This window comes from Perissodus microlepis, chromosome 23 (genome assembly GCF_051167445.1).
Source record: "Perissodus microlepis isolate ML-2025 ecotype Zambia chromosome 23, ASM5116744v1, whole genome shotgun sequence".
In the NCBI taxonomy this organism is placed as follows: domain Eukaryota; kingdom Metazoa; phylum Chordata; class Actinopteri; order Cichliformes; family Cichlidae; genus Perissodus; species Perissodus microlepis.
Window position 1 is genome coordinate 41,663,313 of NC_140482.1, and position 27,602 is coordinate 41,690,914.

The 27,602-nt window shown below is 41.4% G+C and overlaps 1 protein-coding gene across 1 annotated transcript in view; it reads right to left on the reverse strand.

Annotated features, from left to right (window-relative positions):
• Positions 1-27,016, reverse strand: part of glis1b (GLIS family zinc finger 1b) — an 80,394-nt gene extending 53,378 nt beyond the window's left edge. Inside the window, exons 1-2 of the mRNA XM_084921090.1 lie at positions 26,667-27,016; positions 26,257-26,565 (exon numbers count right to left, since the gene is read on the reverse strand). Coding sequence (XP_084777216.1) covers positions 26,257-26,533 — 277 coding nt within the window. The 5' untranslated portion in view covers positions 26,534-26,565; positions 26,667-27,016. The remainder of the gene's footprint in view (positions 1-26,256; positions 26,566-26,666) is intronic.
• Positions 27,017-27,602: the final 586 nt, after the last annotated feature.

Genomic DNA, 27,602 nt, shown 5'->3' on the forward strand with positions numbered 1-27,602 from the left:
ACGCAAGTCACTAATGAAGAAACATCAGTGGCTGTCCTAGCTTCATTCAGCAAGAGCCCACAGCGTAGCACTCGCCGCACGTCACTGGAGAGTGGCATTAGTCGAACATCCCTTCGGCGGATATCAGCTACTCACAAATGGCACCCTTACAAACTCCAGCTACTGCAGCATCTCAACGAGGATGACCCAGATCGGTGCACAGAATTTGCAGAATGGGCAAAACAAAAATTGGAACAGGACCCTCAGTTCACGCAGAAGATTTTGTTCAGTGATGAGGCAAACTTTTATGTGAATGGTGTTAACAAACAAAACCACCGCTATAGGTCTGACACTAACCCACATTGGATGGATCCCTCCAAGACTGTTGGAACAACAAAAGTGATGGTTTGGTGTGGTATATGGGGAACAACGATAGTGGGTCCATCCTTCATCAATGGAAACCTCAAGGCCACTGGATATTTGAAATTGCTACATGATGATGTGTTTCCCTCTTTATGCACTGAAGCTGGCACGTTCCCTGAGTTTTTCCAGCAAGATGGTGCACCACCACATTATGGGTGCAGGTCCGAGCATTAACAGATGAACAGTTTTCTGGAAAGTGGATTGGTCGTCGTGGGCCAGTTGAATGGCCCCCAAGGTCTCCCGATCTGACCCCCTTGGACTTTTATCTTTGGGGTCATCTGAAGGCAATTGTCTATGGTGTGAAGATACGAGATGTGCAGCACCTGAAACTACGGATACTGGATGCCTGTGCTGGCATTTCTCCTGCGGTGTTGCTATCAGTGTGTGAAGAGTGGGAGAAGAGGGTTGCATTGACAATCCAACACAATGGGCAGCACATTGAACACATTTTATAAGTGGTCAGATACTTGTAAATAACTCATGAAAGAATAAAGTTACGTTGAAACCAAGCACACCATTGTTTTTCTTGTGACATTACCAATAAGTTTGATGTGTCACATGGTCCTCTTCCTATTGAAAAAACAAAAGTTGTATCCAAGATGGCCGACTTCTAAATGGCCACCATGGTCACCACCCATCTTGAGGAGTTTGCCTCCTCACATATGCTAATGTGCCACAAACAGGACTTTAATATCACCAACCATTCCCATGTTATTACGGTGTATCCATATAAATGGCCCACTCTGTACATTAAATTCCAGAAATGTGTGTGTGTATTAGGTCCGAATCATACTGAGCTAGAAATCGGTTAGTGACCATCCAGCAACCACTGGTTGAAAAAATTATATTCTGTGAATGGTTTGCGAATTATTGCTGGAGGCTGTTGAAAGTCACTAGCATTGGCTGCAAGGGGTGAAGACGGAAAAGCTTCTTGTATTTGTTTCGGTTGGCTAACAGGTTGACGCGGTCACCAGCAAGTTGCACAGCAGACAGCAACTTGTCTGCAAAAACATGCAAAGTACTTGCCAAGTGGTACTGAAACGGCGAAAAGCGCTGTGCAAACTGGATATGGAGATTGCTCGAGTTCAAACTAAACGCATTGTGAAAGGTTTTGTTTGCGGTCGTAAAGTTCAACTTTTAATTAAGCCAAATGTTTAAGTTTCACTACAGCTCAGACAAGTCGAAGTTGAACTCTACTACCAATCAAAACAAGCAGAGATTAGTTTTTTTTGTCACCGATTTCACCCTGTGACAATCAGCTACCATTCAACAACCGTTTGGGGAATACACAGCAGCCGGAGGTGGGGCGGGGTTTGCCGACTAGTCCCTAAGTCTGTCTGGCTAAGGCATTAGTTAGCACCATTTAGCAGCTAACTATGGGTGCACCATGCTAGCCAAGCTCTTAAGTGTCAACCAATTTCATTAACCAACACATTATTTTTTTTTTTTATAGTAAATGTTAAATGTAAAAACAATTCGCCTTAACACCCACTCACATCCTGGGCCATCTGACCTCAGGAAATCACATGATAGGTCGGGGCCAGGTTTCACAATGAGCTCACCCGAAACCTTGGCTGATTGTGACCTACACCCGTATTCACACCTTGGCTCGTGTGATTAGGTAGAGGATCATTAGGGGGTCCATTCTCCCTCTCGGGGGGGGGGGGGGGGGGGGGGGGGACACTCCCACAGGGCTTAAATCTGGGACTCTCCACCATTTGACCCTAGAACTGAAGAAGCTTCTCGGATGAGAGGTGAAACATCTTCAAGCAACTTAAAGAAGTCCAAGCTCCTTAGACTACGATGACCTGGATGACTGAGAACCTTCACAGGTGTAAAAACAAAATCTTCAAGAGGAAACTCCAAACCTTAAGTTGAACTTGAACTAGTACTGTGTTATGCACTAGAGAACAAGCAGGGTGGGATGGTCCTCTGTTATACATGGTTGCAAACATTCAGGCCCAATTAGGGAGTGATGCTGTAAGGCCGTGAGATCAGGGAAGCAGGGGCAGAGAGAAAGAGGCAGGGCAGCGCCAGAACCACCAGGGGCAAGTGCTGTTTTCAGTACGAAGAGCATGTACAGATGTGCTGGCTCATCCCAACAAAGAGCCACTGATGTTAGCATTGCCAACTAAAGACAGAGCCACAAATAAGGAGTCTATTGTTATCTGTCTCTAAAGACACCACCCCCAAAAAGAAAAAAAGGTCTCTTCTGGGAATGACAGGAAACGGGCCCTCTTTGTAACAATGTCTAATAATACTCTTACATTCAAAGTGGTATCGTCTGTTCCATAAATGTCATCACATGGTTTTTATTGCTCAATCTGCCTCCTGTATAATTTCAGTGCACATCACTAAAGGATGGCAGTAAACTGCAGAGCTCAATGAGATGTATAAGAGAGGAAATAAGACTAAAGGAGCCAGCACGTATGCTCCATTGGACATGAGTATATAAACTAATCCCTCAAATAAGATTGCAATTATAACTGGATAAACGGGGTTATTGGAGAACTTGTTTTGGGACGTGTTTGATTATTTTTTTGGCCGACTACGTGGAGAGAAATAAGGTTCCAGCCACCCGTACACTCCGCCTGCTGTGATGTCATCCATTTGTCATGCTTCCTCATTTGAAAAAAATCCCTTGGGAACACAGCACACAAAGTTATAAAGATCAGATGCATCGTGATCGTGAGTGGAAAGGGCTTTCTAATCCTTTCCCCGCTGATTAATGTAGCCGCTGTGGCCATGGAGGCTGAACATGAAGACAATAGACAGGAACAATGAATGAATGCAGACTCGATAATTCTTATAATTAGGGCACGACTCACTCTTTAGTGGAAGGTTGTGGTCACTGTGACTGTGATTACGCTGATTGTTAAACACGCTTCACATAACTGGACGAATTTCACGTAGCGGCTCAGGGCCAGTTAGGGTGCGCTGTAACTGTACACCTATTCAGGCTGCCTGCAGGGCTGATGATCAGAGTCATGTTCAAATTCAGCAGTGTTGTGCCTTGGCTAAAAAACTCTCGCCTGACCTCAGTGACTAATAAATGACTAATAAAGCGGAGCAGACATATGTTTTCAATCAAGCAGAACTTAACCCCACTGAAACAACATGACTATTATCCCAAGATACTCCGTTATGACTGCATTACCATACAAAGCATTCCAATCTACACAGTACTGAAAAGATCAAACCACATCATTACATAGTTTCAAGTCTGTGTCGCTGTCTCCCTATATGAATCCCTCTCCCTCCGACTCTCTTTAGTCTCCATGTTTCTCCACAGACAATACCAGTCGGTCATCTGATCAACAGATGGTCTGGACAGGATTGTTAAGTGTAATTGGTGGTAATCTGGGCCATTTTTTATTTTGGTGACACTTCATTTTCTATAATTCTCGCCTCTCCCTTTTAAGTCACCTAAGCAGTGTGTTAAGTGCCAGAGTGAGACTGCACTTGTGCCAGCGTTTAATGCGTTCAAGTCTTTAGAGACATGCAGACCTCAATGAAAAGCAGATGTGCAGATGGATCGAGGGTTTAAGGAGAGGAAAGGGGAGCGATCGGAGGTGTACTGTACTTAAAGCAAGGGGAGGCTGTTGAGGGGGTGTCGGAGAAGGAAATGGGATGTGAGGAGTGTGATGCAAACATCTGAACCCAAGGTACAACAAGCTGCCAAAACCGCAAGACAGATGCCTCTGGAAATCCAACGTGACACCTCGACTGGCCCCACTTTGGCACCATAAATCATAACATTCAGCACATAAACAGTTAATAATGATCATTTTATCCCCGTCTGCCCCAGCGCCACCACCTGCCACGGCTCTCCCCCCATCATTCCTGTTTCGACAGGAGACAGGTCAGCGCATATAAGCCAGTGTCAGCAGACTGTGGGTCTTTGCGGTGGGATGCTCTGGTTGTGCGTGTTGTCCGGTGCAGATGTTGTGTATTAGCATCCAAAGCCTTTCCCGGCTCCTCTGAATCTCATAACTCATGTCTATATTTGTGTCTGCGGCATAGGCCCGGAACTTATTTGTTTGCTTAGTAATGGATGTATGATTGAAAACCTGAGGGCACAAGTAAATGAAAAATAACAACGTCTAGGGAGGAAGCTCCTCTTAAAGCAGGTGCCGAGTAAAGGGAAGAAGAAAAACTCTATTAAATTACTGGTGCAGCACAGAAACGTCAGTGTTTTCGTAGCAGGATTACAAGAACCAGCAGACATGAGAACCTCGGGAGGATAAAAAATCAATTGGTTCTGGCGGATTTTAGCCCCTCACAGACCAGGTATCTTTGCTTGTCCCCGTTTTCTCATGGTCAGCTTGGTCACATAAAAACCGAAGATTATATGCAAGAAAGCCAAACGGACAGGTTCAACCTCAGAGTGAAGAAAAGAAGCGACTGTGTCTGAGAAAAGAACAAAAATCAGCCGCGTTAAGAAAAGTGTAAATAAAAACTGAGACAGCATATCGTGGATACGACTGGTTGTTCCTACTAAGTGCCTGCACAGTTTCAAGGCGCGCCGATAAACGCAGCGGTCGGTAAATGATTAGCTCTGCTGTCTTTTAGAGAAGAGAGAACATGTTGTGGGAAGCAGGGGTCCTCATAATGCCAGGCTCTTCAAATGGAGCACTGCTAACCGCAGTCATGAACACAAACAAATAGTTGGCAGCCAAAAACCCACCATCTTCATCCCCACCGACCAACCCCACCCACCCCATTCCAGTGCCAGCCTTCGCACCAGCCAAGTCCCAAAGACCAACTGCTTTGACTAAAAGAGTCATTCAAATCCCAAACAGGAAAGAATGCTTCAGGATTATGTGTCTCCAGATACACACAAACATTTATCTCTTTATTGTTTTTATATGTGTGAGAGTGAGAGGCTGGGATCACCCCTGATGTCCTCCCTGATTTACATAATTAAAACTTTACACTTGTGCATGTCACCACCTGGTGGTAGCATTTTGTCACTGGTGGCTCCCTTACAGGCCATCATTTTTTTTTTGAGAACAAAGATTTGAGCAGGCGATCCCTAAGGCTGAAAAGAAAACTGGGATTGGATGAAAGTGGGGTGGGTTTAAATTTTAAATAATAGCCATTAAGCTCATATTTTATCGGTTTTGGAGGCACTTAAATTTAGTAAAAAATAAATAAATTAGATGCTACTTTAAATATGTTCATTTAAAAGCTTTACATAAATGACAAGTCACAGCTTTTCTCAGTTATTAAACGGATGCTTTTCTATCTGAACTTCAGAAAATGACCCATCCAGGTTTTAAGATGTATAAAAGCAGGATGATCACATTAGCACGAGCAGCATAAACAAAATGGCATCTGAACCAAAAAAAGAAAATAACTCAGCAAACACAAATCCAGACAGAAATATGGGGAAAGTCCTTATAGTACTCCCATTGTTTGCACAGTGACCTCTGCAAAGGGCAATTAAAAAAAAGCCCAAAGCACCACAGCAATGATTGATTATCACAAAAATAAGCATATCTTTTGTCTTCAAGTCAAACTCTTTTAGAACGTTTGTTAATATAGCAAAAATGTGCATAGTCAACAAACCACAATAAAGCCACAAGTAGCCACAACTTTCTCCTGACAATCACTATGATAGCAAGATATTGCCCGCAAATCTACACACTGCCAGGATTAATCACAGAGTTTTACAAGCAGCACTGAGCCAAACCACATCCTATAATTTGACAGCGAAGCCACATAAATGTAAAGGCCAAACAGCGCACAAAGCATCAGTGAGGACCGTGGACCAACCTGATCAACCAGCAAACTGACAAATCGCGATGCACTTTGCTGGCAGACGTGACAGGGACGCCTGGCTTGGTGACAGACACCTTTACAAGGCTGGTGAACAACGTGGCTCCGGAGGTTGGCCAAGAGCGCTGAAGCCTCGGCATGGGATCAGGAGGTGCTTCAAAGCTAGACAAGAGGTGGCTCTGTTTGGGGAGGCAGCAGTAAATACTGGCAGAGTGATGTAGCCAGTCCAGAGGTTTGGGACTGACGAGCACACGAAGTACCGCACCCTCAGAGAAAGCCTTTAATCTGTGTCTGGTATACTTCTCCATAGAATCAGGTTATTATTTTCAACAACTAAACAAAATAATCTTACAAAGTACTTTAAATGTTTTAAATCAGTGGCTATTTAAAAAGCTTTAGAACCCACACCTCTGTAGGTAGAGACTACTTTTCAGCGCTTGTGTTTTTGTATGCGTGTTTGTTTGAGTCCACTCGTGAGAATAACCAGCGTATATAAATCTGCCATTAAAAATAAACATTTCGATTTAGTGCAGAAGTTGCGTTTCCCTCCTTAAACAATAGGCCTCAGTTTGTCTGTGTGCCCACTGAAGTCGTATCAAAACACAGCAGAAGTCCCTGTGAAACTACACTGAAATCAGATCCATTTCGTCAAACATCAGCATGAACCTCTACTTGTTGTAATAGTGCAATAAATCTGTGGTGTTGAGAACTCTGGCTTATGAAGGTAACTTTAGACAAACATCATTCGATTTGAAGACTTTATTTTAATGTTGAAATGTTTTGCACGTATTCCAAGAGGAAAACAAAAGACAGATTCATGTCAGACGTTTTCCTGTTTTCTGAGCAAAATAACATTTGACAGAACTTTACAGGATCAAGCTTCTCTTTATATCATGACACAATATCAAGTTACAAAAAGTTATCAAATTATGGGGACTATAAAAGTTACATTGTAATTACTTGCAGATTTTGTACAATAAGTTTGTATATTTGATTATTACTCATTTTTAACACCAACACATTGTGCATATTTAGATACTGAAACTATGTTAAGAGTAAAATAGTTGAACTACTTTAGAGTGAGTTACTTGGCATGTACTTGTTTTATAAAGCAGACAATGATTAAGTAATTAGAAAGTTGACTTCCTGACTTCAAAAAGAGGAAAAAAATGTGCTGGGAGTAATGAGAAACAAAGTAAAATATAACTAAGCTATTAGAGTCTGGTTACTTTTTATAACTACTGTAACTACCAAAACAGTAACAGCTATGGTGACTGAAATTGTCACTGCTGAGAAAAATTAATACACTCGTGACTGGTTAAGTGGTTGATGGAGGAGAGATTTGTCCTGTGACATTTAGATAGCAGGTCAGCATTTGACAGAAATAAAACAAAAAGACATGAAAGTACAGATCTGTCCTCCCCTATCAGCAGTTTGGTGGTAATGTATTGTAATGTTGTTTCTCTTAGTAGAAACAGAGCATCGTTTAAACACCACAACCTGGGTATTGTTGCTGTCTCTACCTTTATGGCCCCATTGTACCCGTCTGCTGATGGCTGCTTGCAGCAGGGTAATATGCCACTAAGCTCAAATCATCCCAAACTAGTACTCAAATGGTCTGCACAGTTATCAAGTCTCAATCCAATAGAGAACCCTTTGGATGTGGTGGAGCAGGAGATTTACATCACAGATGTGCTGCTGACAAACCTTTGCAACTGTGAGACGCTGCCATGTCAATATGGACCTGAACACAAAGAATTCAAGCAGTTCTTAAAGTGAAAAAGGGTCCCACCCAGTACTATGAAGGTGGCCAGTGAGTAGATCATTAGCATGCTCAAGAATTTCTAAAGGGATGTGCTCTAATAAGTTACCGTACCTTTGTCAACAGGCAGTGATGCCTAACGGTAATCTCCTCTTACTACTTTAAAATTACTTTAAAAATAAATGTAACCACCTTTTATGCATTTCCAAACATTTGAGTTAAACGTCATGGTAACAGGCTCACAACATCAACAGCAACATGCTGATATATAACACAGATAATGAACCTTACTCAACATTTTGCTTGGCAAGCTACCGTACAGCAGAGCAAAATGGTAATTGGTCGTTTTTATAAAGCAAATTAATTGTATTGAGTGATAACGGTGCAAGAGGAAATCATAAAGGAAACATTAACATCTGGTCCAAATTTCATGGCTTTAACTGTTTTCTAGACATGTTATTGAAAACTACAGTAAACCTCATGGTGGCACTAAAGTAAAAGTCAGAAGATTAACAGGTTAGGGTTAGTGTAAATAAAAAAAAAAAGCCAAACAATATTCAGGACAATTAATGAGGGAATGTGTGTGTGTGTTAGTCCCCGTAGGGGGATTACTCCTCGGCATTTAACCCATTCACCCAGTGGGCAGCCACCACCAGTGCAGCAGCAGTGTGTGAGGACGGTACCTTGCTCAGGGGTACCTCAAGGTAGCCATTCAGTGGATTCAAACCCTCGACCTTCCGATCATGGGGCAACCGCTTTACCTACTGAGTATCCCTGGAATACAGATAATGTGGGAAAACTTTGGGTTGCTGGTGAAGGGAAAGTCGGGGAGTATCACCAAAGTTATTTCTTTTCTGGAAACGTGTATCTGTTCATTTCAGTGCAATCAGTTCAACACTTTCAGCTATAGTTCACTGTGTGGATTAAATCAATGTAAATTAAAGCTAAGTAAGTAATCACCCCTTTCCAGAGCAGCCACATAATATGCTGCTTTTTAGTCTCAGTGATCCCTGCTGTGCCAGTGGCCTCTTCAATATGGGCCGAAAGGCTGTTGGTACAAAACTCACAGTACTTCTTCAGTCTTCTTCAGCCAGCACCCAATATTTACAAGCAAGCCCAGATCTGTGAGAGAATTCGATTGAACACAGATGGCAGGAAATTCCTTGGAAATGACAGTGGCCAAACTCAACCACACAACATGAGAGTATCTCCATGTAGCAGGGGCATCGAGGACCTTCCGATAGATAATATCTCTTCTTCTCGCCCGGCACCGCTCCGTGCCATTGGTTACAGTTTGACAAAAGTAAAGATTTATGTGACGTCTGTAAAACAAGTAATCAGTTTTCAGCAATTATTGTATACTTTTAATGGTTTCGAGCCAGCAGTGGGGGAGAAATAAATGAATAGTTAGGAAAAGGTTTGGAGGAAAACTCCCTTGATGGTCGGTGGTCCAACTGAGAGGTTGAATTTAAGTGTTGGTAATTAGATCACATTTGGATGGAGCAACATTTGAAAATGATTATTCTGTTACCTACACACAGTGCACATAACCTTCTGTTATTCTCAGAGGGGATGCTAGTTGTTTAAAACAAGGGCCAAACCAGATGTTTTGGGAACCAAAAGAGGAATCCGATTTCACTTCCTACTTCTTTCTTACTTTTTGTTGTTGTAGTGCAGGAAGAATAATGGAATGTTGCTTTGTGAAAAGGATATGTTCAAAGCATGCATAGTAATTGCTTTGGCTTTTGAAGTCTTTGGTTAAAGCTGGGGTCACTGCTCCTCCACAGTGTCCAGAATGAATATTAGCTATAGTCAAGATGACTGGGCTTCAAGTCAGCCTGGAAATGCAGGAAAAGGAGCTTTTTAAAAAGTGTGTAATTTGCTTTGACAGCAGAAACTAAGAGCCAGGGCTTTATTTGCGATTTGATTACTGTAGCAAGCTGATACGCTGACTAATAAAAAGATCATTTTGGTGCTCCATAATATGAGAGCACCCAGCTGTGGTTAATTAATGAATTAACTTTGGCTCAAAGTGTTTATTTTGCACACACAAATACAAAATGGCTAATATTCTGTAACACTAAGTAAATGTGCTGTTGCACAGCAGTCTCCCACCAAAGGGCCATAATAATGACCATAACCTGGCCTGGGGACCTCCTCCTCGTAGACCCAGAGGGCAGCACAGAACTGGGGTTTTCATAAATATACAGAATAAATAAGAGCGGGGCCCAGGTTCTCCACCGAGCAAACCTGTGTTGAATTTCAAACCACACATACCTAAGGAAGTCAGCAATACCGTTCTTTTATTGTGTGGGGAGTCCTCATTCACCAATGGCTTTGGCATTGAAGACCACCCCCCTCACACCACACATACACACAGACTCGCAAAACAGAGAGCACACAGAGGCAGGAGCACGCACTCTAAGTAACTTGAGATGGACAGTCTACCAGACATTATATATCACCGAAACATCAAACAAATTTCCACAATGCCGCTGTGAGGAGGATGAGGGGGCTGCAGTTCAATCAAGCCCTCATCTACAAACTCAGGAAGAGCCCACTGTTAGCCACCACATGAGAAGTGATGGCGTGACTCCTGAGCCCCCGCGGTTACAGGGACTAAGGCACAGTGGGGCCCGTTAAAGCCAAAAATGGCACCAAGTGACACCTATGGAAACACATTTAATCTTGTGCGGTGTGAGGTCAATACGCAGGTATTTACACAGACAGGAGCCCTGCGTATTGGAACAGACAGGGCCACCATCAAAGAGCTTTACGAGCAAATATATTCTCACTGCGTAAGCATTTTAGATGTCCAAGCATGAAGGCCTACAGTGTTTTTCCTTCTCTTGTTTAATGGCTGTAATAAGATTCCTTTTGTTATGATTACTGCTCTCGCTGCGTCCCTTCACCGTGTGAGTCAGACGACGGTTAGAAGCAAAGCGAGATGTGACTTTTGTGAAATTATTTGGGAGTTTTGCGACCGATAACTCCAACTGAATGTGGGTCAGTCCAAAAAAGTCATAAATAATAATAAATAAATAAATCAGTGTCATTAAAATACTGAGTGAATAAACAGGAGTGGACTTTTTCTTGGCATTTATAAGAAGTCGAGATAGTGAGCATTAGAATGATAAGAACCACAGAGCAATGTCTCTAACTGAGATTATTCCCAACTATATGTTCTACATTCTGTTTTAAACAACTTTGTATTGATTTTATATATTAGCTTAGAGATGTGATTTTTCTATGTCATGTATTTCATAGTTTTCTTTTTCCAACTCTTTCACATCCCTTAAAACCATCAGAGAGACATTTGATCTGCCCCAGATTCATTCACAAGTACTGACCACAAGCATACAGTCAGAATCATGAAGAACTACATGTACTGTATCTTCACCGACAATAAGAACAACGAGTCCCGCAACAGATGGTATGAATCCCACAGAGCCCTGCTCTCAACATCATGAAGGCAGCCTGGAATTACACGAGGAGCCTGAACTGAGACGGCCTGAATCCAAAGAAAAACAACAGCTTGTAGTGGCTTAGAGAAACAAATATATCCAGATTTGAGATTTCGGATATCGTAGCACAAACGTTTTCTTTTTGTTGTGGAAGAACAGCAAAGAAGAACAAGACAGCCTTTTTCCATCTTATCAGGTTACGACTTTAAATTGATTCTGTTAAAAGCGCAGAGAAAGGAAACGTGGCTTATTTGGTCCTTTTACATATAGTACGCAGGCTTATAGACGATGGGTTATTTTAAACACGATAAATACTGAATGAACAGCATATCCATTCACAGAGTTACACGAAATTATAAAATAAGGAAACGCTTCAGTACTCCAGAAATATTTCAAACACCAGCATAGTCATATTACATTTATGCACTAAAGATCTGGATATATGTTTAAGGTTTGCTCTGAAGAATAACTGGGACGATACAGCTCCCTGACAGATAGAAATCTAAACTAAAAATACCTAATAAAATTATTATGTACAAATATTTATGTATAGAGTCAGTGAACATATAAAAGAGAGTTAAACACTTGACACTATGACCCCAAATAACTTCTACAAAAGGCAGAAAATACCAAGCTGGCCCTGAATGTTGAGTTAATTGTAAATGAACTTGAAACAGATTAACTGAAAAGTAAAAAGTGAAGGATGTTGACTTCCTTGGACAGGTCTTTGGTGAGAAGGAGCTTAATTAGATGATAAAGAGCAGAAATAAAGAAATCATTCTTCATTTGGATCCTGGCTTATGCAGTGTGGTTTGTTTGGCCGGTCTTGGCCGAGAGAGTAAGCGTCTGAATAGAGAGGGACTCTCGAAGGACTCTGGCCCGTACCATGTGTCAAGCCTTTCACATAACCTGGCATTCATTGTGAAGCTCTTTTATGAACCATAAAAAATATTCATTTCGCCCCTGACCTGTTTTCCAATAGAGTCTCCAAACCCATAAAATGGTTTGCTTTTAATTTATTTTTATTTGAAGAACTTTGAAATGCAAATGTTTGTTTCCTTACACGTAAAAATTGAGAGAAGCCATCTTGAAACAGAAATTTGATGTGAAATATGAATTCTAGCCATTTTACATCATTCCTAACATAAACATGCAGGTTCTCAGCTCAAGTCTTTCGGTGCTGTTAAACGAGTGTACTTTGGCAGGCTGCAGTGTACATATACCGATGCTTCGCCCGTCTCGCCGGGCTCCTTCAAGGCTCGGAGCTCTTGAGGGTTGCATGAGACTGGCATCTTTACAGTGGCCTAGATTGGCCGTATTTTCGTGTCAAATGACAAATCTGGCCCTGTAAAAGTGGATGCTGCGGTAACCTATGCATTTACATTTACAGCCAGGGCTATCAAGGGTATGGCTAACAAGTACTGTTGACTTTAGTTAAAGTGCGGTTTGGTGGGCTATACGTTAAACATTTTTAATTGCAGCCCTTAAACTAAAGCACATCATTGCACAAGTTTCATTTACAATAAAATCATTCAGTTTATAGATAGTGTTAAAATTCCAACTATATCTATAAAAGTATAATTCGTACGAACAATTGTGAAAGATTTATTATCCTCAGTGTATCCTATCATTTTAAAAGTATAAAAATCAACAGACAAACACTGGCAACTTATGTTGGATGCAAGTTCTGCAGCACCGTCACACTGCATGGACATAGGAGTACCATGGCAATCAAAACAGCACAGATGAGGGGCAGAATCATGGGAGGGACAAAGGTTTGGCCACCCCACAACACCAGTAGGGATGGGTATCGTTTAGGTTTTATCCGATACCAGTACCAAACCGGTACTTTTGAAACGGTGCCGGTGCTTAAACGGTGCTCGAACCGGTGCTTAAAGAATGGAGAACACACACTTTGTCCAAAAACTTCTCATGTTCAGCTGTTTTTTTGTAAAAAGATAACAATGTTAGCCTTTTCTGCAGCTATAGGGGATTTATGGTATCACTCTTGGATGGAAGCAGTGCTTAAACAATGGAAAAAAAACACAAACTTTGTCCAAAAACCTCTCATGTTTAGCTGTTTCCCACTTTTTCTTTGGTCATTTTAGCTTTTTTGGCCAGGGTGAAGGGAGCATCTGCCATCAAACAAGAAGACAGCTGCATGTAACTATGATGATGTTTGCTAGTTCACCTTACATTAGGGCTGTGCGATATGGCCAAAATCTCATATCCCGATATAAGAATTCTATCGTCCGATAACGATATAAATCATAAAAATGTAACATTTTCTGTAAATTCTGTGAATCTCGGGCAGCTCGACTTGCGGGAAGTGTTTCCAGCTGCGCGTCATGTAGCTGGAGTCGAGTGTTTTAACCGATGCATGAAACGATACATTTTTAGACATAAGCTGTAAAGGCCGCCGTTTTCTTTGTGAGCATTTATTACACGGCGTGCTGCGGAGAAAAGCCTGTTCTAACGTTTGAGTCTACGGTTGATTTTTTAGCACCTGGCGGCTCTTTTTTACTCCTCATCCGTAAATAATCTGCTCTTTCACGTGATTCAGTTTATTTTGAAAAGTCTCAACAGGATCTTGAGCTTTATTGTGAAAGGTTTATGTGGAACATAAACAAGCGGACACCCGATGGTTTTACCATGTTGTTGCTAACGACAACGCATAAAAACAGGCGCTTGTCCGTCTGTAGTGTGGTTATATTAAATATAAGAGAAAGAGAGAACTTTAAGAAATTAATATAGCCACTACAGTGACCATCAAAACCATGAAAAAATATTGCCGTAAACAGTTTATTTTGCGACACCACGAAACAAACGATAGCGTAAAATGAAACGATAGACGTTTTTATATCCGATATATATCGTTATATCGAACAGCCCTACCTTACATGCATTAATGTAATAACGTGGTTAGCCTACTCAATGTAAATTACACACGAACAACATTAAGCTACTCACGCAGAGAAGAACGGCTGCTGCTGCCATCATCATCCGTCATCATTTCTGCTACACTGGCAGGGCTAGGGGCCAGGACTCTCCTCTTCGGGTTTCTGGGGGATGTTGCTAACTCCGGGTCCGATAACAGGCACCACACCCGCAGTAGATGTGCTCGGTGTGAGGTCTCGCAGCAAGCTATCAAATATGGTGCATTTCTTAGCTTTTTTTTTTTTTTCTTTCTTTTGTAAAAACCCGCTATGCGTCGCCAGGTGTTTCATCAGATTCCAGGTGTTACCTCCTCTGCACAGTATCACCTTGAAGCACTTGTTGCAGGCTGCTGAATTTGCATCTTTTGCTGTGAAGTACAGCCAGACTTTTGGCCTTGGGCATTTTTAATCTGTAGCTCTGCTCTAAAGTACGTACCTGGGCCCGCCTACTACGCTTGCAAAGGTAAAATGATTGGCTAGAATTCAAAGTGTATGACATCTCAGGGAAAAAAAAAGCACCAAAATAAAGCACTGAAATGCGCGCTGCTTTTCGGTCTGGTTACTACCGTTTATGTCAGAACCGGTGCCATAATGGCACCGGATACCGGTACCCATCCCTAAACACCAGTGCTACTCAAATACTCACAGAACTATTTTTCTAGCAGAAGGTTGCTGATCGCACATGGCCACATTTTCAGTGCAACCACCTATTTAAACACAGCTTTATCAACAATACAAATGACTACAAAACTGTTCCACTTTTTTGCAGCCATGTCTGCAAATTTGACGATTTGGCTTACGGAAAAATCCCCACACAGAAAACCTGAAAATAATTGATGAGACATCAGTTTTAGTGCCACCCCAATATTAGCAATAGCCTCGGCCTGGCCACAGCTGCATAGAAATGAATGAGCAATAAACTTGAATTGTTTATCACATACAATTACTGACAAAACCACACATATTTAGTTTCATTTCACAATACATTCTGTAACAATGTCGTTTTAAATACTCATAAAAACAGAGCAGTTTCTCAATGATGGCGAGTTATAGCACAAGTAGTTCTATTTATTTCAATGGGAAGTGCGCTTGGCAGGAAAACTAAGACTTTCTTAGAAACTTGGGAAGTGTGAGGGGTTGGGGAGTTGTTGGTGGTTACTACAATGAAATCTGATTCTTGACAAAAGGCCATGATTTATGATTATCACTTCTACCTGTATCATCTGATAATAAATGCTCTTTTTCTTTCATCTACTGGCAGGAAACACTGATGACGCAACCGCCAACGACCTTAATCACAATTCAAGCCAAACAGTTAAAATCTTGGCTGTTTCGTTTATGGTTGTCAGTGTAAATCGTTAGTTAGTGATTTTTCAAGTCCTGTATCATTTTACGTACAAAGCCTGTTGCACAGTAGGTCTCTGTGTTCCTCTGCAGAACAGCAAACGCACTGTCAAACTCCATGGAGCTGAGCGGAGCGCACCGGGATGTAATGCCATGGAACAAGCAGCAGGTATTTGTTAGTTAATCAGTGTTTGAATTAAGCTAGAGGCCAAGGTTGTGCTCGGGAGCAGCGGGGATGTTTTGACTAAGCCATCTCTGCGAGGGCCCGGTCATGGAGACTCGGAGCATTTGTAAAAGATTAGCAGCCCAGTCCTGATGTACTGAGCTCAGGTCATGCAAAGTGCAGGGCTCGGACGTGAGGCGAGCTCCAACCTATCTCTCATGTCTGCCGCCCTCACAGAGCATATCTGCTAGTCGTGGTACATGAAACACTGAATAATGTGATTAAAGGTTTTGCAGTGAGGTTTGGAGCTCACTGAGGGGAGATCAGAAGAAGTTATTCCTTTAGAACGAATTCCCAGTTTTATAGACACTCGGGACATACAGTATATGCAACAGTTGCCCAATCTGTGTACATTCTACCTTCTATGTGTCATGAAAGTGTGCTATCAGACGTGCACACTTCCAGTCAGAGTATCCATGTTGAAGAAAAGTTGAGGGAAAGGAACAACAATGGTGCACATGCTCTCAGCCGATCATTAGCCAAAAGACTAAATGAAAACCAACTGTGTAGGAACAATAAAATAATTTGTCAAGGGAGAAGGGTGCAGATAAATTCTGCAAAGCATTTTCCAATTGGCTCAGGCTGCAGGACACTGGGCCAAGTGCTCAGCACCTGGCTGTCATGGCTCTGACGCTGCCTAATTCATTTCAACTCTCAAACACAAGCCTATTAGATGAAGTGCCGATACAAGCTGAAAGTGCCTGATTAGGCTTTTTATCGGTATTAGCCAACATGTGCTGTGAGCTGACTTTTTAAGGGCAAAAGTTAGATAAACAGAAAGACGAGACTGGAAAAATCTTGCTCTTCTCTCCTTTCTTCACTCACTCTATCAGTTCAGTAAATCTCTGACTCAGCTTTGGTGAGGACATTCTGGGGAAAAAGCCAGCTACTCATCCTAAATATTCTTGCCTAAAATCCCTGGTGATATATAAGAAACATTTCCTGCAATGGGAAGCTTTTTTTGGTTACTGTAGCCATGGGAATTTCCAAGTGTCTTGTCTATGTGGATCCAAGCATCTCAGCGTATCGATTTCAAGGTGAATGAAGCTCTTCTTGATGGGCTTTGGCTTTGTCGTAAAGGTTTAAAGCTAAACACCAGGAGAAAAGACGCACGTGTCAAGCCAGTTGGATGGTTAGGAGCTGGTTCCTATTAACCTTCCTTTTCAAAACACAGCTGGCCCATCAGCACATCATTATTATCTATTAAGCTTTTCGTTTATATAGCTTGTTGCAAACAGTAGACAACTATACTTGTAAATCATGCAAAGTTACTCAAAAATAAAAATACAAGGATGTAATTTAGCATAATAGGTCTCTTTAAATGCATCAACATGTGGATTTCTAAAGGAAAGTTTATAATCACATCCAGTCTTTGGAAATGCACAAAACCATCCCCTGTCCTAAAGTATTACATGATCATAACATCTTTTTGGTGATTGATACACTTGCTGAAAAATTAGCACTGGCTCAGCATTTATTTTGCCAAGTATTGACATTTCTTATTTTTAAAAACTAAGTTGTGTGTCCTGTTTTGGAAACATTCAACATGACCAGTGTTGCAACAGACTTCATCCTCAAGCCAAACAAAAAGAACACATTTTGGACCGCAGTGTACTAACCTCTTGACTAGAGTTTTCAAATGGATCTCTGCTCCAGTTAGCTGGCAAAAAGTGCATATTTTATTAACTTTTCAAGTTCAACTTTCATGTTCAGAGTTCAACTTGTCCATCTTGTAGCTTCGCTTGGACTCCGGCATTAACACACTTACAAACACAGATACATACACGCACAAATCAGCTCGCTCCTGAAACGCCAACAACGAGCCCCATAAGAGATCATAAGTGTACGACATGATGTTTGTGTTAAGCAGTGTATTATAGGAGCTGACTTCTGGGTCTTGGGGGGAATGTTAAGCATGTTAATGAAGAGTGCATACTGAAGGTATTACTCAGTGCAATATGGACCCATTTAACACACTTTCTACAAACGGAGAAAAGGAGCCCTACTCTTAATCTTGGCAGCAATAAATCAAAAGGCAGAACTCGATGTCTTCGACGATGCTTGCGGAAAGCTGTTTTTCCTATTCAGAATTTCATCAAATAATATTAAAAAACAGAAAGAAAATTGCTCATATTCCTTAAAATGGAATTTAAAACTAACAACCTAAAAGACACAGAAGCCAGAAGATAGCAGATGTCTCTACTGTTTCCAGTGGAAACTTGTGGACAGAGCAGCCAGCACATCTGTGAGATGTGGTTTTTGTGTCTAGAGGGTAAAATCAGGCTGAGATGTCTAGAAGACAATGACATCAGTACATCAGTACAGCAGCTATAAGTCAGAGTAGCTTTAAATGTCTTCAACTCCTGGCTTGGCAACTAGTCAAGCAAACATAGACCTTGACGTGACAGGTAAAAAGAGGAGAGAAAATAAGCAACGCTTGGTTATGCTAAACAAAAAAAGGGGAAAAAACAGGAGGAATATAAATCAGCTGTGCTCAGTCTTCCAAAGAGATGCACTGATCTGATAAGTGGATCAGACATCGGTCCAATTATGACTCAGAAAGTCAGATCGGGAATTGGTAACAAAAGGCTGATCTAGTGTACGGAGCCAATCTATTAAACTCAAGCTAACAGAAAAAATATCAGACGATGGTATTTTTATTCAGCGGTGAAGAACAGCAGAATAGCTACGCTGTTCGGCCTCTTTGTTCAAGCTGTCATATGTCTGTGAAGCGCCCCGTCCTCCCCATGTCATCGTGTAAATAAAGAAGACTTAAACTTGAAAACTTCATCTACCGAGATTTATTTTTCACTTGCAACGACTTTTTCTTTACTTGTTTGCAGCTAAATGTGAGTTCACAAAAAACCATGAAAACCTCCACAGACAGATTTGTCTGCTTATGTTGGGGAGCTTTTAGTGCAGTTACGGTAATATAATCCATAACACACTGAACATTATCTTCACTCTCACCTGTGTCTTATCTGCTGTGTGTGAGGATGTGCACCGAAGGTGAAAGTGAGAGCAGAGACAGCAGTAAACATGCAGTAAACACTCAAACGCACTAATGTAAATACTTTTTACTGTTTTTCACTTGTAATATTACTTATTAACACTAATCCACTGTATTTATATATCTATTCATTGATTTGCTACCTTTTCTTATAAAAAGTAACAAAACAATGTTTAAAATGAAGTTGCCTTGCACATAAAATCTGATTATGAATGAGAATTTCTACACTGGTGTCAGATCAATAAAAAGGCATCTGCACTGGTATCCGAAATGAAAAGTTGGATCTGTATCCCCGTTCTTCCCCACAAAATGCCGGATCCTTGTTGTACTTTGATAACTTTTAGGGTGTGAGGCTAAGTGGAGAAATGCATGAACAGTTAGGGTTAAATGTTTGCTTTTAACAAACCACTATTAAAATATTACAAGCAAAAAGTGTAATATAGTGTTTTCAGTACTGCAGGGGAAGTTCTCATGCAAAAGATATTCCCACGCATAAAAAAAGCCCTCTGCAACACCACATCATGGGAAATTGCATCTTCTTATCACACACATTATCTCCTTGCACTGATATTAGCCCTCTGCAAAACAGCCTTCTCTTTCAAATATAATTGTCTGTAAAAAGTCTGTAAAAATAACCCTAAGCGTTGCAGATCACAGTGCTGGCATGGAGCCGCTAAACTTTATTAACATCCAGAGTCGGTCTGGCGAGTCTCCCAGTTCCCTGCAACTTGGACTTAAAAGCCTTAACCTGAACAAGACAGCAGCATCGCTTTCCCAAAATCCTCCTCTTCCTCCCAGCATGCACAACTGTGCCTGTCCAGACTCACCAATAACAAAGAAGCACCAGTCTATCTGCGCCACCCTGCTGACACTAATGATCAGTTGTTGCGCGTTTAAGAGATACGAATGCCATCATAAATTTCTATCCAAAGATTTGTGTTTCAAAATAGATTTTATACAAAAATAAATAAATAAATGAAAATCAGTAGATCCCGACCACAAGGCAGGTTGGCTGTCTGTAAAGGACGATTCGTAAACTAAACAAAATCTGCCAAGACGTAACGCACACGTTAATATCTGAGTCCAACAACGTCAAGTCGTCACGCTCAGGGTTTATGATTGATGTCAACACACATCACTTTAAGACACAGTGCACGAGTTTCCCTCTAAGCAGCCTTCGTTCCATCGTTCTTTTGTGCACTTAATAATCTTGGTAAGCCAGTTAATACAGTGCTCAGGCTGGATCGCTTTGCACATGACTAGAGAATAACTAATTCTTCCAGAATGCTAGGCTTCGATTAACGAGCACTAATAAAATATATAAACTGCACTATTAGACTTTATAATGTCTCTCGTAGTCCACTGGGGCAGCGCCAGCCAATGGTGCAGTGAGCTGACTGGGCACTGCCCCGTGGCAGCTTCCTGGCAGAGACAGAGAGAGAGGATAAAACTCGAGCCTTTTGGCTGCCTTCTCCTCCACTCTAATGAAGGCATTAAAACATCATGTTTGCCCATTTGTTTTTGACCACTCGGTTGAAGCCAGTGTTTGATTGGCTAGCTGATTAACGTCCAACATGCCCAGCCTCGTAAAAAAGGGACATTTCAGACACCGTTTAGAGAAGTTGAGGCTGACTCGCATTTAAATCTGTCGCTTGCTGCAGATTTAAATGGTGATCTGTTTACCGAGCTGTGATGCAGACTTTGTAAGCTTTTATGTATCATAAATAAACTGCTGACATACTCTCTGGCAGAAAAAGATGAAATAGGAGCCTCTCTTAAAACTCAGATGCAAACAGTGCCTTTTCATACTCATACAATTTGGGTCTTGAGCACTTGTTAAGGGAGCTCAGTGAGTCCTTACGTCCTCTTCTTTCCCCGTCATGTCTTACTCTCTTCCTGTCTCTCTCTAGCTGACAGCTGTGAGTGCCCCGTAAGCTTCCAGGCTCACTCTAGCCGAGGCAGCACGGTGGCGGACGGTCGTCTTTACTGCCACAGTCAAGAGTGGAGCGGATTTTTCTTTGATGAAACACAGCAGCGTTGAGCCAAGAACAGCAAGTGGCACAGCCGAGATGTAAATCAAAAACCCACCCATGTGCTAAGTCATACACGGAGAGCTCTGCGAGAGGAGTCGCTGCTGTCTGAAAATGCATGAGTAATGCAGACTGTATAGACGTGTGGTCAGCTGCGGCATGCTTGTCCAGGCAAACAGAGAAAAGTCTTTTTTTATCTTTTCTATGCTGAGCTCCAAAACAAAGACACCTGGCAGCTTATTCCTCTCACCGCCAAGAGCGCATAAAAGTTTTGGGCAAGGTTTGTGCTAAAAATACACTTTTATGATGACATATCTGAGCCAACTTTGCAGCTTTTTCTTGATTAAGCTGAGGCCCCGGGCAAATTTCTTCTGGTATTCCAGAGATATTTCGACACTTACTCAAACCAGATCATATTTTTGCTGTGTGACTGTTTGGATTCCTTGGCAGAATGCAAGTCAGAATGCTTTTGGTTAGAGTGAGATGCCATAGTCATACCACAATGGTCACATAAGAATGAGAACATCTGACCTTACTGACACTCACAACAGAAAAGGAAAAGCACAGCAAACATCACATTTTAGCTTTTTTGAAGCTCATTTAGCAAATCTAATCAGAATCCGACCACAGTCGAGCTGATGCAACTCTCGTCTCTTCCTTTTGCCGTACCTCCTGATTCCATACACACCACGAGGATCTCAGGCCAAGTTGGGCTGAGATGATTCAGCCCAGCACATGCCACACAAGGGGTGTTCTCTCGTTCTCCCTCTCTAGTGGCTGTGACTCAGGAAGTGCTTTTATTCCATTACCCAGCATTCAGCGTCTCAGGCAGACAGAGGTTTACGGGAATACCGTTGCAGAATCATCACCGGGCCTTCGCTTTATGAATCAATGGAACATGCTGCAAATATTACACCCTGCAACACCCTTCCCAGGCAGCACCCTCACATTTGCCCATAACTCACTGCTGAGCTCATGCAATATGCAAAGACGTGGGCTGAGGCTCTTTAGCTCATGGGAATGCACCGAGTGGTGAGAAAACCCAGGAAAAGAATGTTACTATCACTGTGCTACTTTTTATATATAAACAGGTCCGTGTGTATTTTTCCACACGATTAAGGAGAACAACCGGACAAAGAGAAGACAGTTCACGATGACGCATTCCACATAAAGTACAGCTGGCTGAAAAAAAGCATAACCAAAAAATGTGCTGTGTAGTTTTTCACTATCTGGTTAGCCTCAGCAGAGAAATTAAGCGAAGAAGAAGTTCAATAAAAGGTCAAATGTCACAGAGCAGCGGTAGCAGCAAAACGTTTCTGAGGGTTGATCGGTCTTTCAAAATATCTTCGAGAAAAAGCGTCTATAAGCTTTTCATCACTGCCACTACTTTTTGGCAAAAGGAGTTACAGTGATACTGAGACCCACAGCCTTCTTTCAAACTTCAGCCGCACTGAATAAACTGATATTTCAGTGCTCGTGTCAGCTTTTTCTCCTTTCAACAGAAAAGTGATCGGCAGAGGAACTTTTTTCTTTTCCTTTCTTTTCTTAAAAAATTATATTTTTAAGAAAAAAAAGATGAAAATGATTCACTATTTACAAAGTAAAATGTGGTTTTGGCGAAAAGTTTAAAAAGCAAACAACAAAAAATGACTCTGTATAGTAAATGATACAAAACGCTGCAACACCTGAATATTAACCCAGATGATGATTTGTATTCTTTAACTATTGCCTTGATTTTTTTGTGACCTGATTAGGATAAAACCAAATTTTCCTAGCTTGCTTAACAGCCTCTAAAATATAAAAATATATGAACTTTCATTAAATTCTAGACTTTTAGTCTGGACTAGATTTCAATAATTACCTTACCAACTATGACATTATGACACTTTTTCATTCCTGAAGCTTTGTGTTAGAATACTGGGGAGAAAAAAATTAACGACTTCACTAAACTATATGAACTCCATCGACTGCTTTTGGTAACAAGTTAACAAACCACAATGTAAAGTCACTGATTTGTGTCGATTTTCTTAACCTTTCACCATTAAACCAAAACAGTTCAGCAATAACACAACTGAACTCTCCCCCCAGAAACAGTGAAATCCAAGCAAAATAAATCATATTGTCTGGGCATACATCAAATACGCTTAAAGGCATTTTAAGCCTCAAGTCATCGGTAGTTTAAGAAATTTAAAACCCCTTGAAGCAGCTGAGGCAAATATTCTCCCAGAATTATAGATATATAAACATTTTGATATGACACAAATCTAATGATTTAGATGAAAGCCTATACTCAGAATCTAGCCAACAGAAAGTATTGGAATACTGATATTTTTATGTAATCACCAGTTTCCTCTTAGGCTTGGCTGAACACTGGGTTTTGATGAATGAGAAGGACATTTAATTACTCTGATTTGTCTGACTTTTTAAGAAAAGGCGACTCTGACAAGCTTTTCTTCTGTTTTTCAGATACATTTGACACCACACGGGTAACAATTCACACAGTTTGCTTGGAACCGCTGCTTTTCTCACAATAAAGACTTTGCACTTACAACTGAAATTATTCACGGGCTACTGGGAAGCTGTCATTAAGTGTATTACACTTCAGAGGCTGAAAGCAGCACTGTAATGGTTGGTTGTTTCTCATAACAGTCAGATTATCGCCCCACAGTCTGACGTCTGGGGGAAAACACAGGAAACCAAGTCAGTCTGAGGGAATTTCACATTGATACCAATGCCACTTCCCCATAAAAATAGTGTCTGAGGATATCAGCGGATGTGTGCACGCAGTGTAGGCTCACACAGTGTCTGTTTACAATATATAAGATCGATGCTATGGAGGTTGGTGAGTTTATGTGCTTACACTGGTTCACCGTGCTAGTCACATGATAATGTGGCACAAAAACATACAAGCTCAAATGTTAATTACTCATCTCTTTAGAGACATCCTGTGCATTATCTGAGAGCAGCAGTGTGGGACACCAGCACACTCTTCAGACTCAAACATTTCCTTAAATAAGCTCAGACTCAGCAGCATCGGTCTGGCCAGGAGAAACTTCAGTAAGATATCAAATGATGCTAGAGTAGACAATTCATTCAAAGCTGATATTCAGCTGGTTTCCTTGCAGGCTTAATATTTTCTTTGCTGGTGGGCGCTAATATTTATAGCACAGTTGACCTGCAGTGTTAGAGTGATTAGCCACCGTTAAACTCACAAAGAGGACGGAAAAAATAAGCACACTGTCTAAAGTCATGCACAGATTTAAGTGTTATTTGACTTGGTGCAAAGAAAAATAGAGAAAATGGTCCTTTTCTATAGTTATGCTGGAAACTATTTTTAAATGAAAAAGCATAGCTCTTTAAACACACACACACACACGCACACACACACACACACACACACACATATATATAGATATGTGTGTGTGTGTGTGTGTGTGTATTGTTTAATGCTCTCTCATTCACCGACTCTCATTCTAGTCAGTGGTTTTACACTTGTAAACACTTATGCAAACAATCGAACACAATGAAGAAAAACTGGCATAGAGCATGGTTTTTGCAGTTTGGGAGCAATTAGAAAACCAGCAAAGCAGTTCCAAATGCAAACATCTTGTGGTGCGTGACAGCTTTCCTCCAAGGATTAGATGAAACACCACCACCTACATTTGAATCGCTGTTATCACTGAGTAATACCTCACTTTTTGCAATTACAGGGTTCACGGAAAAGGTCGGGAATCTCCTATCTGAGTTAAGTTCTTCCTCCGCTGTCTCACTTCCATTAGGAGAAATATTACAGGCACTGTTTGTTCTGAGATCCCTTTCAGAATAAATCTAAAGTAATGGTTGAGAATGCAGCCTTAATTCCAGCTCTGTCCCCAAATGGGAGTATGTAATATGACCGGGCTGAAATGAGGCATTATACAAAAGACTGATGAGTACTGAGATCATTTTCATACTCCATGCTCACCAAGACTGACTATAAAACACTGTAAAAATGCCTGTAATGCAGCACATATTTGTGCAGGCTAGAAACATTAGAGTTCACATTAAACATAATTAAACTTTGTATTCCTGAATGCTACAATAAAATATAATGTCGCTGAATCAGTGCGTGCTTAAGGAAACTGTTGCTGGATGAAGTTTTGCTTGCCATAAAAATGATGACCTTATTAAAATTTCACTCAATTGTTTTATATATTCAGGCCAAAAAAAAAAGAATGCGTCTGCCTCAGTGTTAATCTGCATGACGTGAACTACAAACACATAACACATCTTGCATTCCCACAATTTACGGGAAGCGAGTTCAAAAGCGCTGAAAAGACAATGAGACAATTCATTCTGGTTCGGGATGCTGGGGATGGAGGGCTGAGGGCACAACTGTGCTCTGAGAGAACTCATAAATGCCGAGACACATTCAGCAGACATATGGTTTGTGTTTAGGACCAAGAAACAATAATCAAATCCGTTGATCCTCTTCTTGCTGCAAGGGTGATTGCTAATATAAAAGTCTGTTCAGTCTAATCAGAATTTAGGACGGGGCTGTAATTACCTCCACCCACTCACAACAACACTGTCTAAACAGGATAGCACAGACTAAAAACACAGTTTCCACTCTGTATACTATTTATATTCCACTTTCATCTATGTAATTTTTGCTTTAAAGATTTTCCCTTCACTGATAAACCCCCAGCCCTGCTTCTTCATTTTTTTTTTTTACCAACAGGCACCAAAGGACTCATATAAGAATATTTTAGCAATTTAAGCATGTCTACTTAGTTAACTAAAAGCCCTAATATTTTTCTCAAATTGAGACAAAATAGACAGTTGCAGCTGTCCAAGAAAGAGTTTTCCTATTGTTAGATAAGCCAATGTGACACTGAACTAAACTATTCCTTGTTAACACACATAGGAAGTGCACATTTGCTTGGCAGCTTTCTATATCCCTTCACAGGAGTCTTTGATAGACTGTTTATGAATTGGCCAGCACCCAAATGAGGTCTGAGTTTAATTAAAAGGCCTAACGCACAACTGCAAACAATGCTCTTTACACCAAAGTGCAGCTATATCAAAGGACGCTCTTTAGAAGCCATGTGGAAGCAATATTCATTCAGATGATGGCTTTTTAAACCACTCTCAAATAACCAGATCTGCTAACTGGTCAAACTGTCTGGCTGAATGTGCCATAACGTTTGCTTTAAATAAAGAGATGAAAAAACATTTCAATTTCCTTCAACTGGCGAATCCACTCAGTTAAAGGACTTTGCAACATCCTCCATGCTCAGCAGCAAGAGTGCCGACAGAGCCTACCTTGCACCGGTGGGAGAGAGAAGCACAAGCGCGTAGTTTTGCCTGACAGATGCGCTTTTTCCTCGGACGCGGAGAGTCGCTTCGGGCTGGCGCAGTTCATGTGAGTCGGGGTGTCATGAGGGCTCCGGCAAATCTGCGATCCAAAGCCGTTCCCTGCTCGCCGCGCACAGATGTCTCCCTTGCTGCCGTACACGGAGAGCGTCAAGCCAGTGAAGTCGGTGAAAGCAGGGGTCTGGCAGTGGCTCACCATCCCGAACAGCGCTGAGGAGTTTTGCATTAATGACCCAGTGCGGTCCCCGCTCACATTACCTGTGCGCGTGAAAAGAAAAAGGTCAACAAATCGCTGCAGTCTATATGAACCAGGGGGAAATCGTCACATTGGGAAACTTCAGGGATTTGGCAACACCTACCTTGTCCAATTTGTTTACGAGGAGCAGAAAGAGTCTAAACGCGCACACGACCATGCTTATCAAAGCGGAGAAGGAAGCATTTGCACGCCTGATCGATAGCATCCTCTCAGTGGCGACCAGACATCACAGCATCCCGTGCACACATCTCTCTCTCTCTCTCTCTCTCTTCCCCCCTCTTTTTGCGTGAGATTGACACCCAATAGCTGCACCGGTATGCAGGAGCGCCAATAAGGACCGTGTCCGTGTTTCCGTGGGGGGATAAGATCTGGATCGGGACGATGTAGCAGTTCTGAGTAACGCACGAATCAAGATTCGAATAAACTCCCATAAAGTTGTGTGCAATATCCTGCATCATCATGCGTGTTTATGATGCGCCCGTTATCATCCAAAGCTCGCTGTTACTAATCATGATGTGATCGAGACTATGTCACAACACTGAATTTCAGCGTTGACCCACAGCTCCTGGGGGAAATGTAAGCTTTTACGAGAACAAGCATAGTTTCATATGCACAAGGCTATTCCGAGGCTTTTATTGAGCAGATCGGATCAGGACTCTCCATCTCAGTAGTCCGTTTGGTTATGGATTTGTGTCTGTGGTTTCCATGCTGCTTTTCCACAGAGGCTTGGCTTAATTTAAAGAAAAATAAAAACGTGAGGGGAACTGTTTATACCAATAAATCCCTTTGCATTCAATTAAATTGGTCAGTTTGCTTGAGCCGCCAAAATGATTTCAGTTATTTTAATTGTTCATGAAAATCACGAGTTCTTACGTTTAAAAAAGGTTTTCAATAACTAGTAATATTAATGGGATTTAATCTCTATTGTTGCGCTTAAATTGGAAACCATTTCTCAAAAATAATGTAAAAAGCACAAATTATTCTAAAGCTTTCCTGTTATTTGTGGCAGTCATTTGAGAGGCAAGCGCCACCACTCTGT